Below are 17,006 nucleotides of genomic sequence, written 5' to 3'. Positions count from 1 at the left end.
CTAAAGAAGGCCGCGGATCTACCCTCTTGACTTAGGACACCTCCAATTCCCACCTTCGAGGCATCACACTCCACTTGGAAGTCCTTCCAAAAGTCTGGAAGTGCCAAGGACTGTCATCATTTCTTTCACCGATTTGAAGCTGTTTGCAACAGCTAAAGTCCACTCAAACACCATTTTTTTGTGCAATCAGTTATGGGTGCTATTATGCTTTTGAAGTTTCAGATAAACCTCCCGTAAAATGTTGCTAAATCATGAAAACTTCTCACCTCTGTCACTATTTGGGTGTCAGCTAGTCTGCAATGGCTTGTACTTTGGTCGGATCCATCTTGACCCTTTCGCATGGCACCATAAAACCAAAAAATACTAAGTTGCTAGTAAAAAATGAACATTTTTTGAGGTTTACATAATAATATATAATATTTTAATTTAGCATTCCTCCAGGAGAGGAAGACAATCCCCAAGGTGAAGTTTTGCTACAAAACATACTAGATCCTAATTTTGGGTAAACAAACATACTGTTCCTTGAAACCCGTAGTTTTCTATCTTTTTTTATTTTTGCTAGACGTAGATAGGGAAATTTTCTGTTATTTGAGACTTTCATGAAATTTAGATATTTATTGTGAGCATTTAACTAGGATTAAGTTCAATGATTGTATACTATGAGACCATTACGATTATTATAAAGAGATTACAATCACTCATAAACATTAGATCTCAAATTTGATGGCTCCAAATGTGTCACAAGTTCGACATTTTCGTTTTTGAACTTTGAATAGTCAGTAACACATTTACCACCAACTGATTTAAAATTTGACAGAAAGGAGTGATTGTAACCTTCTTTTACTAAAAATAAAAGATTAAATCTGGTAGAAAGGAGTGATTGTAACCTCCTTTTACTAAAAGTAAAAGATTATTGTCGTTTTGTATACTTTTCCTAAAGTTCATGCTTATAGATAGGCATTAAGAAGTTCGTTGTCTTTATTTTTGGCATATTTGTGATTCTGTTTTGAAGTTATGAAACATAAGGACGCCCCTTTGAGCCTTAACAAAGAGGACTTGGCTTTTATTTATCACTATTATTTTCGCCTTTTTATTTGGCTGCGCTTTGTCTATGTCATGCCCTACACCATTTTGTTCTCCTTTGTTTTGATAGAAAATGTATTATATACTTTCCCTGACAGAAAACCTATTCTATACTTTCACACAAAAATAAATAATCAATAAAATTCACAAAATTAGATTATTTGAAAAATATCATAAATATAAAACTCTTTTTGGAGTAGCAGAGAATTCACTAAAGAAAGAGCGTCAAATCAACTCCCTCTCACTCTACAAATAAAGTAATTGATGATATTGAAAGGCAAAAGTTTATATAACGTTGCAAGATGTAAAAAAAATGATCAGCGACCCGGATTGCCCTTCAAAATAACCAGTCCAGATCGACGATCCAGCAGAGTGAAGTGACCAATAAAATAAAAATAAAAACAAAAAGTAAATAAAAAATAAAAAGTGGGACTAGTTCTAACAGGTACTTTGACAAAATTGCTCTGTTCTGTGACTTTGAGTTTATGCAAAAAATTATTTCTTTCTGCACAAAATTCAGGTAATAACCACGACTGATTTGTTTTATTAAACAAATGCAATTGATCAGAATTGATTGTATAACATAAGAAGATTAGTGGTGTTGGAGCCTGCAACCCAACATGGCAATTGATATAACACAACTGAAAACTCAAATGGCACCAGATCTTAATGTGTGATGGTCTCCGAGTTAAATGGCGTGCAATAAATTCTCTCCCTTCTTGCTGATTTGGTTTGATTTATACATAAGTAAAAGTTTGGGAAATTCAAAGTTTATTGGCAGAAATGTAAACAAAGTTTCCAAAATTCATTTGCAAGCTTCCCCTTGAACAAAGTCGACACATAATTCAGGTGCATTGGTTAAATTAGAAGTTGAATGCTCAAAAAATTTAAATTTTCAATCTGGCTGTCTTGTAGCACAGTGTCTAACATTTGGTTGCTTCATGTATGAACCGTCTTGCAAGGGTGATGCCCCTTTTAATTTACTAAAAAGAACCCAGTGTATTGCATTCCACGAAATGTATTGCATTTCACGAAGGAATGAGTGAGAAACATGTTAGTGGCATAATGGATTCAATCTATGGAGGAGATTTAAAAAGTGAAATCATTGCGTATTGATAGCTACTTCAGCACGCAGGTGGAGTAAACCATTCAAGAAATGGGGGCTGTCACCAGCGATGAATGAGGTCCATGGGGTCTTGAAGAGGTTGGCAAACCCATATTCACTTGTCTGTCCTTTGACGAACTGATACTCCAGCATTCCAGTGGTTCTAAATCTCCTACTTGGCTTCAATCTATACGCAAACGTGTACTGGGTGAAAACTGTGTCCAACCGCTCCCCAATCCCAAGGTAAAGACCAAAGGAATGGGAGGAGCTTTCATCATTTTTGTTGCATTGAACACGAAGGTAGAAGGCATTGCCACTAAGGTAGAACACCTGCGATTTCATGTATCCTGTCGGAAAGAGGGCAGCACACTGCTCTTGCCGAAGGTCCAAGAATACTAGGCACTTGGCAAGACTTTCTGCCAACTGTATCACCTTTAATGGGGGGAGCTTGTATGCACACTCGGCCACACAATGCTTGAGTTCAGCCTCCTCTGCGTTGACAATAAAGGCCCTTGCCACCAATTTCGATGCAAGGCTGGGATCTATGTCTTCACATTCAAAGACCGCCCTAAGCTTGTGGGTCGACATGGACGAAAAGCGTATGGCAGGAACAATATGGGAACCCAAGATCTCACGCCGCTCCCCAAGATTAGGGTACTTAGCATGGGCCCACTCCAGGGCAAAATCAAATACAACATCCTCCAATCCCACATGCAGCTCATCGCTTGAAAGCACTGCCTTGATGGCAGATAGAGGCAAGGCCATCAGCTCGTCGTGAGACCTTCATCCACAAAAAATAACATTGCGGTTCAATACATAAATGAAAGAGCATTAACATTTCATAAATTTTGAACTTGATCAATGGATAAATCAAGATAATGATGATTCTTACTATCCATGAAAATTCATCTTATAATCAATGCCATACCATTAGAAGATCAACTTATATATACACAGGTTCAAATTTTATGCATTATATCCAAGGATTTAAACGATGGCGAGTCGAGCAGGAATCGTCTGGGATCGACACGGGAATCAGCCACCCCGTGCCGATTCCTACGCAATATAAGATATTGGGCGTGTCGAGTGAAAAATCGCAGGTTTTCAGCGATACACTACAGTGAATCAGGCGAGTGGACACGATTTTACATACCAATACGAAAGTTAACCAACAACTTCAGTTGCACTCGCCCTAATGGGAAACTCGCACTCCCATCGTATGTACATCATTACGCTGTCATTGATCAATGGATAAATCAAGATAATGACGCTTCTTACTAGCCATGAAAATTCATCTTATAATCAATGCCATACCATTAGAAGATCAACTTATATATACACAGGTTCATATTTTATGCATTATATCTAGGGGTTTAAAAGATGGCGAGTCGAGCCAGAATCGTCTGGGGTCGACATAGGAATCAGCCACCCTGTGCCGATTCCTACGCAATATCGGAAATCGAGCATCTCAAGAGAAAAATCGCCGGTTTTCAGCGATACGCTATAGTGAATCCGACGAGTGGACACGATTTTACATACCAATACGAAAGTTAACCAACAACTTCAGTTGCACTCGCCCCAATGGGAAACTCACACTCCCATTGTACGTACATCATTACACTGTAATTGATCAATGGATAAATCTAATAATGACGATTCTTACTATCCATGAAAATTCATCTTATAATCAATGCCATATCATTAGAAGATCAACTTATATATACACAGGTTCATATTTTATGCATTATATCCAGGGGTTTAAAAGATGGCGAGTCGAGCCGGAATCGTCCGGGGTCAACACGGGAATCAACCACCCCATGCCGATTCCTACGCAATATCGGAAATCGACCGTGTCAAGAGCAAAATCGCCAGTTTTCAGCAATACGCTACAGTCAATCGGGCGAGTGGACATGATTTTACATACCAATACGAAAGTTAACCAACAACTTCAGTTGCACTTGCCCCAATGGGAAACTTGCACTCCCATCGTATGTACATCATTACGCTGTCATTGATCAATGGATAAATCAAGATGATGACGATTCTTACTATCCATGAAAATTTCATCTTATAATCAATGCCATACCATTAGAAGATCAACTTATATATACACAGGTTCATATTTTATGCATTATATCCAGGGGTTTAAAAGAAGGCGAGTCGAGCCGAAATCATCCAAGGTCGACACGGGAATCAGCCACCCCGTGCCGATTCCTACGCAATATGTCAAGAGAAAAATCGCCGGTTTTCAAAGATACGCTACTGTGAATCCGGCAAATGGACATGATTTTACATACCAATACGAAAGTTAACAAACAACTTCAGTTGCACTCGCCCCATTGGGAAACTCGCACTCCCATTGTACGTACATCATTATGCTGTCATTGTACCCTTGCACGCCACACCTCCCTCTATTAATGTTGAAAGCAGCAGCAGCCTCCCCATGCTTTCAATAACTTACCACACTTGCAAGGAAGATCATGGGTTTTATATGGTCATTTTGCACTCCCATTTTTAGATGTGGGACAATTCGTGGATCTCAAAACTATTCAAAAATTTAATACGCTGCTTATTTCAATGTTCTATAACTACATTTCTACAAAATTGTTCTCTCTAGTTTGTTTTTCTACTCCATGCCACTTTTTTTTTTTTTTTACAACAATAAATGGAGTGAGGCAACTTAAGGAAATGAACATGCCATTTTTTTATTTTTTGAATTTTAATATCTTTATTTTCTAATTTTCAGGGTAAATTTTTTTTGGTATCATAATATTAAAATTTATAAGGGTTTAGTTTTTTTAATCATGTCCTAAAACATAAATTAATGAGCTTGTCTATTAGTTTAATAATATTAATGAGTGAGTCAATTAATTTATAAATAGTAGCATATCATAAATAGGTCTAGTAGAGGCATACAAAGTTCTTGTTGGTGGAAAAGGGTCTGGGTTTCTCAAGGTAGGATAACTTGGTTGAGGAAAACATGTTGGCAAAGGTTGATATTGGGTTTGGTATGGAGAATGATATTGGGATTTCATCCAATAGTCTTTTTCAAGGCTTTGCAATTGTTTTTCCAAAAATGCTTTTTCTTTCCCTTTGACGGACAACAAATAAGATTGTTCATGCATGTCCTTTACACAATACAATATTTGCAAAAGTTCTTCATGTAACAGCTGGATTTTTTCTTTCAATTCCATAATCATGCGTGTCAACCCTTGGGTTTGAGACGTAAAGGTGTACTGGGTGGTTTCCAACTGGGCTTTCATAGAATTTTGGGTAGTTTCTAGGCGTAGTAATGCCAAATTTTGAAACTTGGCATTCTCAGCTTGCCAGTTTAGGCTTGCTTCAACAGATGAAATCTGCTTAGAAGTTCTAGAGGAGTCTCTTGCCGGAGGGGTTTTTATTTTCCAAACATGCTTTTCATTCTCTTGTATCTTTTCAAAATCACGAAGAGGAGGAAAACTATCTGCATAATTTGAACTGGAAGGGTCAAACATTAAACAACTGTTTTGTACTTTGGAATCATCATCTTTATCATCCCATCCAGTGGGAATGATAGGAGAAGATTGTGGGACTGGATTGGAAGAAGTACCATGAGTCACATAATAATCCCTCACATAAGAATCCCACTTACCTGAACTTTCTTCTAAGAGATCAACTGTATGATCTCCATCCTGATATCTCTGATGCAATCGTTGTGAAGAAGATTTTTTCTTTGGTGCCCTTTTTTTCTTTATCTCCATTTTATCAACAGTTTGAAGACAAGAATCACACTTACAGCAGCAAACCAGTTATGACCATCTATGGTTTTCTGTTCATAAATGGGTTGGCCTAATTTGTTAAATACAAGAATTGGAACCTTTTCGAGCATTCCTTGGAAATGCGTTGGAAAAATATCTCTGGTTTGATTTTCTTGACTGGAGGATCGGAAATCAACTTGGATTTGACCATCTGTCAATCTAGTCATTCTGGACTCAGTTTGTAACACTGGTTGGCTTTGACCATGTAAATTCTCATAGTTTGTAACCCAAGTGGAGGGTATCAATTCAATCAGTCTTTCCCTGGTTATCTGTTTGGGGACATAATGGCAAACTGGCAGAGAATTGTTATCAACTTTGATGAACAAAGCAGTGTTTTCTGTTTCAGGGGTAAGAGGTGTAACAATATCGAATGCATGGTTTTGCAAACGATAGACCATTTGATAATGAAGAGTGGCTACTGAAGAGGTCTCAATTTGTTTGGTTCCAGTTATTTGTAACTGAACTTTGAACGCTGAACTCAAATTGGGGTCTTTTATAGGGATATTGAAATTTGGGAAGAAGGTAACAAAGATGGTGCCTGCATTTAAGGTTGTTTGAATGGTGCCCATACAAGCATGTTGGTATTCAAGAAATCTTGTATCTAGCAAAGCTATTCTGGTTACTGCTTCCATCCGTTTTCTGCCATGAAAGGTTAAGGCCAATTTTATGGCTCCAAAATGGATATGGGTATATCCTTCTTTTAACCATAAAGGGAAAATATGTTTTGGTAGGTTTATTGTAACATATTGTTCAGACTGGGTGGCTGGGATATGATGTTGATCAAAGGAAGAGGCTTGGACATATTCTTTTATGGACTCAGGGTTTTTCTTTCCACAAAGTTTCTTAATCCTTTTGGTCCAGTTTAAGTTTGATTTATCATAAACATAATAATGATTGATCAACTGAGATTGAGTTTCAGAAAATTTTTCAGGAGTATAAGTAATTTCGAAAAGATGTTCTTGTTTTGAAAACATAAGTTCAGAGGTGGATGAACGGGGAGTATCTAAACTTATATATGAAGGAATATCTCCTGCCATGAGTTCGAAAATATCTAGACTTGTTGACTGTAATTTGGTTTTGGTTTGAAAGGCCAACTTTCTTTTACCCCATGTTAAATGTATGATCTCCGCTCTTAGGCCATTCCTCAGCCCCTAGCAGAATTCCTGTTATTAACATGCAACTCAAGAAAGTATTTAGCAGCGGAATACATTCACTGAAATTAACCTTTAAGTTATATTCTGTGTTCTGATACGAGAGATCGTAGACCAGCTACGCAGTCATAGAGCATACTAATCTGAATATTTCTTACAGATTAATCAGTCAACATAGCAAGATAGTAGATTTAATCACAACATGGCTCTGAAACCAATTAACGAACAGAGATGAACATCAAGACATAAGATAGATATGATTCACGAACAGATATGAACATGAATATTAAACGGACTGAAAACAAATTGAAAGCAAGAACATATGAAAGCAAGCACACACACAAGAGCTACAAGGCTAAGAGGCTCTAAAAGCACTCTGCCGTTTACAAGGCCATATGAGGCTTTTTATAGACTCCGGACGTGAAAACAAGACTTCAAATAAAATTTAAAGCAAACAACTTGGCCAGGACAGCTGGCATCTGGAAACAGTAAAAAGTGAACAGTAAAAAGCAAAAGTCTGAAAGAATAGTGCTCCACAGTGTCTGCGGACAAAATAGTGCTCCACAGTGTCTGCCGACAAAATAGTGCTTCACAGTGTCTCAGTCAGTATCTGGATACATGTCATATGGATAACCGTTTGAGTCATAGCTTCCTGCAGATGGGCTATGAGAAGGTCCACTGTATGAGTCATCACTTGAGCTATTAGTTGGTGCATCTTCTGGGGGTGGATGGTTAGCAAGCCAATGGTAAAGTTGGTGAAGTAAAGCTGCTCCTCCGGGGGTTGTGTCATTCCATACTTCTTGTCCTGTATAAACATTCAGAGGAATAGTGTCTGGAGAGACTCTGTTAATATAACACATTGTAGCTTTGAGCTCAGACCAAATTTCTGCATTATTAAGCCAGAAATTAAGGAGATTAGAATCATACCATCCAATGGCTTCTATAAGAGGATGTTGGGTGATATAGGTATAATCGGAATAAAGAAGCGGTTTGAGAGTTTGGTGAAAACTGATAACAACATAAGGTTTCAGAAAGGGTTTGAAAGAATCCATCCAGTGAGTGTAATGGTAATGTTTTAGGAGGAATCTATAAAAATTCAGGGCTCTGGGATTATGGTGCATATAATTATTCCATTGAAGAAAATGGCAGTGTTTTAGGTAGGAAATGAGTTTTCTTACATGGAATATAAAACAAATATGGTGGTTTTGGGTTAAGTACCATAAGAGGCAGATTACTTCCTTAGGCATGTTATAATAATGCCTGTTTTCAAAGAGGCTAAGATAAGGGTAAGATGGATGGCATCGAATTCCATGCATGCAATCTCCATGATTTCTTAAGACTACTTCATGCATTTTCTGTTGCATTTGGTCACTTCTTGAGGCTAGAGTTTTATCCAGAATCACTTCATATATTTCTTCGGGAAGGTCATGATCTGTGTTATCAATTCTGATAATGGCTCCTGTGAAAGGAATGACTGAGAAATTTGAGTTGTTTGAAAATTGCTGCTGAGAAAACATATCAGCTAACACATTGTTTTTCCCTGAAATGTGTTTATATTCGAAATCCCACTGAGAAAACCAATTTGACCAACGTAGAAGTTGGGGATTTGGTAATATTTTGTTTTTAAACTTCAGCATATGTGGGAAAGCAGATAAGTCCATTTCAACCCGAAATCTGTAACCAATAAGGTGGAATTGGAACTTTTCTATTCCTCGTTTTACAGCAAGAATTTCTTTAAAAGTGGAATGGTAGTGTAATTCAGACTGTTTAAATTTTCCACTTTTATAACCACATATCATCCTTGTTTTGTCAATTTCTTCAAGAAGAATGCAAGCCCAAAATTCATCCGAGGCGTTCGTTTGCAAAATCCGTTTTCCGGAAGAGGGTATTTTTAATGAAGGCAAACTTTTGGAAAGGGATTTTAGTGCGCGAACACTCTCAGTTTGCTTATAAGTCCATGGTGGTGCTTTCTTTTTTAACAGCAAATAAAAAGGACTGGTATGGAGAGATAATCTTGGAATAAAGGGTGACATATAATTGACAATGCCAAGAAATTGTTGTATTTGTTTAACCGAGGATAAGGTATCAGGAAATTCTGACAAGTGATTGGCAACATGAGGTTGAAGTTTGTACATCCCATTATGAAAATGCATTCCAAGGAAATCAATTTCAGTAGTAGCAAAGACACATTTTTTCTCAGAAAGCATAATGCCAAATTGACAACAGAGAGAGTGGAATTTGGTTAACAAATTGATATGGCTTTGCAAGTCTGTAGAGAATAAGAGAATGTCGTCAACATATATCAAAGTTTGTGTTGAGATGGGTTCGAAAGTGGTAGTTAAAACCTTTTGAAAATATTTTGGTGCATTTTTCAAACCAAAAGGCATGACAGTCCACTGAAAATGGTAATTTGGTAAACAAAAAGCTGTTATGTGTCTGTCATCTGGATGTATCCCTATTTGCCATTATGTCCCCAGACATAAGCTGTTCACATTAGTATGCTCTACGTTCAGATTAGTAAGCAGTTTCTCTCTCTCTCTCTCTCTCTCTGATGAGTGAGTTTGGAGAGGAGACTACAATATGTAGGACCTCATTGTATTTGATTTGTGGTTTGGTCTCTTATTTGCAAATTAACTTTCATTTTTTAGGCATCCATGCTATAAAACTAACTTTTTGTTTCTACTTTTTATAAATAAACTAACACTATTGCACACCATATAAAAATATAAAAATATAAAAAAATTATTTTCAATAATTTAAAATGACCAAATTACCCCCATCATTTTCCTTGGGTATTTCGATCATTTTATATTTTAGAAATTATGTTGTTTATATTTTTTAATTGTGCGTCCTATTTTTTTGATATATATGTCTAAAATTTCACTATGATCCTATTTCTAGAAATAATATTAAAATTCATATAGTGATATGCATCCTGAACCACATGATGAAGATCCGACGGCTGGAATTCCACCTAATTACTATTCATTATAGTTGCCCAGCTATTGTTAGCTTTTGTCATATATATATATACACCAACCATCACTTCTCAAATACCTGAGTCGTCTGACAAAGGAAAAGCTGTCATACCTGAGCATGAAACAATGATGCTCACAGAGGAAGAACCTATAATAGAGGATACAATCCAAAATCAGGAAAAAGCATTTATGGATACTACGCCTCTAATGGACACCATCAATAAAATCGCTTATGGAAAATATTGGAAACCCATAACAGCCTTACCCTATCATAAGAGACCTACTCCTGTTGACATTCAAATGGAAGAAGATTCAATACAACATGCAGTATCTTATTCCGGAAGATCTATAGTCAATTGGCAAATCGATGGTCTATCAGAACTAAAAATATTAGATGTCATGAGACATATGACCATGTATGCCTCTGCAAATAAAATGGCAGGCAACCATGATCAAGAAGTTGCTAAAGCAATAGTAAATGGATTTACAGGATGGTTACGGGGATGGTGGGATTTTTATGTGGATGATGATACCAAACAAAGAATTTTAAACAATACTAGGCAGTGGACAGGAAGAAATGAACAAAATCAAGAAGTTATATATACAGAAAGTGACGCTGTCAATACACTGATATATACAATCACTTTACATTTTGTAGGCAGCACATCATTACTAGCAGCAAGATCAGAAGATCTGCTCTCTAACTTACGCTGTCCTACTTTGTCTCATTATAAATGGTATAAAAATGTATTTTTCTCAAGACTTTTAATACGAGAAGACTGTCAACTAGATCATTGGAAAGAAAAATTTATAGCTGGTCTTCCATATCTATTTGCAGAAAAAGTCAAAGAAAGACTTCGCAAAAAACACAATGGAATAATAGTATATTCATCATATACACTCGGAGAACTCTCCGTAGAAATATGTGCAGAAGGTTTAGCCTTATGCACTGATATGAAATTAAAAAGACAAATAGATAAACAAAAGCTCACCAAGAAAAAAGAACTTGGAGATTTCTGCGAGCAATTTGGCTATTACTTAGATAGAAAAAATATGCCAGATTACATCAAAAAGAAGAAGAAAAAATACAAAAAAGAAAAGTATAAAGCCAAGAGAAAAAAGGATAAAGATCAGGAATATTATAAAAATAAAAAATCCAAAAGGAAATTAATTAATAAATTTTCCCCAAATACAAAGAAAAAGAAAAAACTCCCAGTATGTTATAAGTGTGGTAAAATAGGACATTATAAACACCAATGTAAATTAAAAAAGAAAATAGATTCATTAAATTTAGATGATACAACCAAATTACAATTAAAAAATATAATTTCCTATGATTCTTCCTCTTCCACTTCCAGTGAATCTTATATAGATGATATAGACAGTAATGACCTTGATTTTATAGGAACAGATAGTTCTTCCAGTTCTTCTAATACAGAATCCTCAGAAGATTGTAAGTGTCCATTACCTCAACATAATGTTCATACACTTACACAAGAAGATAATTTTATTCTAGATATTATAGATAAAATAACTGATCCTGATGAGAAAAGAGCTATCATTACCCAATTTATCAATATTACAAAAAATAAATCAAAATCATTATCTATCATTAAAAATCCAGATGAATATAATTTTTCTGCCATTATCAAACGAGTAAGTGATCAACATACTTCTCAAAAGGAACCTACAATCTCTGATCTCAAAAAAGAGATTAAAGAAATAAAAAATGAAATAGTACAATTAAAAGGAAGAATTCAAATATTAGAATTACAACAAATGTCTCAACAAGAGTCAGAGACAGACGAAATAGAATTCAATGACTTGATCACAGATAATCCAATAGAAACTATGGATCCAATAGAAACTATTGAATCCTCAAAAGAACCAACAATACCAATTCCTTCAGTCAATTTGATAAATAAAATAGTTGTACAAAAATGGTTTGTCCAAGTCAAAATCATTGTTGCCAAAAATTATAGTTTTGAAACATCAGCCCTTATAGATTCAGGAGCTGACCTCAATTGTATAAACGAAGGACTTGTACCTTCAAAATACTTTGATAAAACTACTCAAATATTAAATACAGCGGATGGTAGTAGATTATTTATCAAATATAAATTATCTAATGCCTCTGTATGTAATAATCACCAATGTATTGATACACCATTTATCATGGTTAAAGGATTAAGTCAATCAGTAATCTTAGGAGTTCCATTCCTAACATTGCTGTATCCTATAATCATAGATGAAACAGGAATTTCATCAGCAATTCAAAATATTCCAATACATTTCAATTTCATACATAAACCAAAATTAAAAGAAGTGAATAATGTCAAAAGCCAATTAAAGGACAAAGAAAAATTTCTTTGTACACTTAAACAGGAAGTTAAATATAAAGTAATTGAAGAACAAATACAAACGCCTTCAATACAACAAAAAATTCACTCAATACAAAAACAAATAGAAACATCAATATGTAGTGAACATCCTAATGCTTTTTGGGATAGGAAAAAACACAGTATAAGCTTACCATATGAATCAAACTTCACTGAAAACCAAATCCCTACCAAAGCTAGGCCATACAAATGAATACTGTTTTATTAGAAATGTGTCGAAAAGAAATAGCAGAACTCCTATCTAGAAAGCTCATACGACCAAGTTCTTCACCTTGGAGTTGTGCAGCTTTTTATGTTAATAAAAATGCTGAAAAAGAAAGAGGAGTTCCTAGACTGGTTATAAATTATAAACCATTAAATAAAGTGTTAAAATGGATAAGATACCCAATTCCAAATAAAAAAGATTTATTAGATAGAGTTGCTCATGCATGTATATTTTCAAAATTTGATATGAAATCAGGATACTGGCAAATCCAGATCCAAGAACAAGATAAATATAAAACTGCATTCAATGTTCCATTTGGTCAATACGAATGGAATGTAATGCCTTTCGGTTTAAAGAATGCACCATCAGAATTTCAAAAAATAATGAACGATGTCTTCAACTCTTACTACCATTTCATGATAGTCTATATTGATGATGTCTTAATATTCTCTGAATCTATAGACCAACACATTAAACATATAAATACATTTATCCATGCTGTAAGCCAAGCAGGCTTAGTTGTTTCTGCCAAAAAGATCACACTTTTCAAAACCAATATTAGGTTTTTAGGCCACATGATTCATCATGGAACTATTATCCCAATAGATAGATCTATAGCTTTTGCTGATAAATTTCCTGATAAAATTCTTGATAAAACTGAATTACAAAGGTTTTTAGGATGCCTCAATTATGTTAGTGATTTTTACCCTAATCTTGCATTGGATTCTAAACCATTATATGATAGACTCAAGAAGAATCCTCCTCCTTGGTCTGATATTCATACAAAAGCAATACAGATAATAAAGAGTAAGGTCAAAACTCTTGAATGCCTCTCTCTTCTACATCCTACTGCTTTTAAAATTATTGAATGTGATGCCTCTGATAAAGGACTTGGTGGCATATTAAAACAACAAATTGATTCCAAAGAACAATTATTACGTTATACATCAAAGGCTTGGAATTCAACCCAATTGAATTACTCAATGGTCAAAAAAGAATTATTAGCCATTGTTCATTGTGTCACAAAGTTTCAAAGTGATGTTTTAAACCAACATTTTCTTATATGAACAGATTGCAAAGCAGCCAAAGATATTCTGCAAAAAGATGTTAAGAATTTAATTTCGAAACAAATATTTGCCCGCTGGCAGGCTATTCTCTCTGCCTTCGACTTCACCATTGAACATCTTCCCAGGTCTTCTAATTCTTTACCTGATTTTCTGACCCGTGAATTTTTGCAGGGGGGGCAACACTGACGCCAACGACGAATCACCACTTTCACTTGCACTTCAATTATTCACAGATAACCTATCTGATAAGGATCTTTCATCCTTAAATATGGGCTCCCGAGGCAATACTCGCCGGGGAAAACAACCCATGCATTCTTTAGTCCCATATGAAGGGGAACCTTCACCCCTGAATATTCGTTCACCATCTCAATCCCCAGTTCATCAAATTACATACCCAGAAGCACGAACTTCAACTCCTACATTTTCACCAGCCCAGTCCAAATCCACTCTTCCTACCAACATTCCAAGATCAGAATACATTGAAAGAGCCTTTTTAATGGACATTACCATTGATGAACATCAGGTTCACATGGATCCAAGCAAGCTTGCACCATTATACCTACTAAATCATCTTAATCCTATTAATGGGGTTAAGACCCGAGAGTATTACGAAGCCATTCTAATGGAAACAGGGTCCATCTCTGTTGTCCACTACTTTCAACAGAATACCCGAATCATAGCCTATTCCAAAGTACAGATAAAAAAGCTTCTTCCTTATACTGAGTGGGGTTCTAATCCCGCACAAGGAAAGAAATTACAAAATTCCGAATTTTCTTATAAATATTTCAAATATGCTGAGTACATAGAAGCTTGGCACAAATTTTTCTATTATCAAAACCCTAACAATACTCATAGCTGGTATTTACAGTTCCGGCTACCAATTTTTGAAAGGTTCCCCACTTGGTTTCAAAACTGGTATTTCGTGTGGGGATCAACTGTTATGATTTTACCTCCTGCTTTTAAGGAGTTGCAGGAGCAATTTATACAATATAATAATAGCAATAATTCAGTTGACACTCACCTTTACTTCATGGCCCTGTATCAAATCCCTTGGATTATGAAATGGGACTATACCATATCACCCAATACTTCCAATGATTATACATATATCCCACGCCTGGGAAAAACCATCTCTGTGAAATGGTGGGATATCTTTCAAATGGATCTCACCAAAGCCACTCCAAAAAGAATACCACCTAAAACTCCTATATACCAGGAAAACCCAAATACTCCAAACACTTCTTTTGACTTTCCAACCTACCTTCGAAATATGCTGCAAACCAACCTACATGCCTCCAAAGAAGAACTGGAGAAACAAATGAAAGAAATCTTTGCTGAAGCAGGAAGAAAACCCACATCTTCCGAAGAAACAGTTCAGTCTTCCCCATTGCACACCAATAGGTACCTCCAACTCAGTCAGAAGGATCCAGAAGAAACAGATCCAGAAGAAACGGATCCGGAAGAGGATGATCCAGAAGAATTCAGTCAGAGACCATGAATTCATCATCCATGACATCACCCTCCAGAAGCAATAAGCGACAATAACAAGACATCATATGGGACAAACAAGGGTCCCACCACCGACAGCAAACACTGTACTCCACTTGTAATAAGGCCAAAAGAGCCACTGTGCATAGATACTTTTACTTTTTTATTTTTGTCTTTTTGTACAAAGTGCATCCTCTTATGCTCTTACTTTTGTCCACTAGCATCTCTCTCTCCCTTCTTTGTCGCATCTTGCCGACACTCTGTCCTCTCTCCTTTGTCGCATCCTGCCGACACTCTGTCCTCTCTCCTTTGTCGCATTCTGCCGACACCCTCTCTCTTTTGTCTTCTCTTGCCGACTATGCTTTGCCAGCTGGTCCATCTGAGCCTAAAAGATTCCCTTCAAGCCTTATAAAAGGGAAGCCCTTTCTCGTCTTCAAAGGAGGGCCTAACCTCTCACCTCTTCTCCTATCTTCAAGCCTAAGCCTCCTAAAACCCCTGAGCCTTCGACAACCTCTGAGCCTCCTGGAACCTCTTCCTCAACCTTTAAGCCTCAGCAACCTTTACTAAATCTTTGCACCTAAGCCTCAGCAACCTAACCCTGTTACTGAACCTTCGCAGACCTCTGAACCTTCGCAGACCTCTGAACCTTCGCAGACCTCTGAACCTCTGAACCAGACCTCTGAACCTTGAACCTCAACAAACCTGTTATCACAATCGAATCTCTGCAACAGCTTATCCCGTTCCTATCGGAAGTTATCTTTGCCCTCATAGCTCAACCAGGTTCTCTCTTACCTTACTCTATACTTATGTGTGATTGCAATATCAAAGACTTACCTTCGTACTGCCCTCATCATTGGAAATTATTTTCCAGTTACTGTTTATGTGCTCAGTAAGTCTTTTATTCCGCTCCGTTTTATCCCTCTCTGTTTTTATTTCTTGTTTTCATGTAATATCCTTCTCTGTATTATCTCCCTGTTTTTCATCTTGTAAGCAGATGTGAATATTAATAAAGTATGCTAGTGTGATTTTCTATTTGCCTGATTAAATTTATATCTGCCTGTTATGCAATTTAAAATTTTATTTAATATAAAGATAAGCAACACTAGTTATGCCCAGTGGATAGTACTTGATATATCAATAGTACCATTCATAGGAATCATATTATTCTATCTAAATTATTATAGAATTTTACAATCATTAATACAGTACAACAGCTTGATATTCACATATCTGTTATAATTCTTCAAATAAATTTGAAAACTTAAAACATAAAATCCAATAAATAAAACGTCGTCAAATCGACACAAATGACAGTGCTGTAGATCCTGGCGCAAAGTGGTATCAGAGCCATACAGTGATACACTGTCAAACAAATTACAACAGTAGAACTATTCCACAGTGGAACTGTGCAAACAGTTACGACTGAAGAATTTGTAAAACTGTTCTTTTCACTCCATAGGTTAAGATAAAGATACATTCTACCATAAGAAACCAAGTGAGATTGACCACCAAGAAAGTTATATATATATATATATATATATATATATATATATATATATATATATATATATATATATATATATATATATATATATATATATATATATATATATATATGAGCAATGACCCAATGCAACGGTTGTATCATAGTATAATGAAATGACACTTTTAGAAAATCATATTTGTGGTATTTGTATGACCTCAAATTTTGCACACACTCTCTTCATCTCAAT

At 35.9% G+C, this 17,006-nt stretch overlaps 1 protein-coding gene across 4 annotated transcripts in view; it reads right to left on the bottom strand.

Moving 5' to 3' along the window:
• Nucleotides 1–2,025: 2,025 nt before the first annotated feature.
• LOC18425782 (BTB/POZ domain-containing protein POB1) overlaps nucleotides 2,026–17,006 on the bottom strand; it is a 37,209-nt gene continuing 22,228 nt past the window's right edge. For 3 of the 4 annotated variants that reach the window (XM_088852857.1, XM_088852869.1, XM_088852862.1), the window contains one exon: nucleotides 7,369–10,262. In XM_088852857.1, coding sequence (XP_088708983.1) covers nucleotides 7,736–9,523 — 1,788 coding nt within the window. In that variant the 5' untranslated portion in view covers nucleotides 9,524–10,262 and the 3' untranslated portion in view covers nucleotides 7,369–7,735. Of the gene's footprint in view, nucleotides 2,970–7,368; nucleotides 10,263–17,006 lie in introns of those variants that run through there. The other variant, XM_088852865.1, reaches the window with a different exon arrangement.

Source organism: Amborella trichopoda, chromosome 1 (assembly GCF_054954075.1).
Source record: "Amborella trichopoda isolate Santa Cruz 75 chromosome 1, AtrichopodaSantaCruz75HAP2 v2.0, whole genome shotgun sequence".
Taxonomy (NCBI): domain Eukaryota; kingdom Viridiplantae; phylum Streptophyta; class Magnoliopsida; order Amborellales; family Amborellaceae; genus Amborella; species Amborella trichopoda.
The sequence above is the reverse complement of the archived record's forward strand: the minus strand, read 5'-3'. Positions and strand labels throughout refer to the sequence as shown.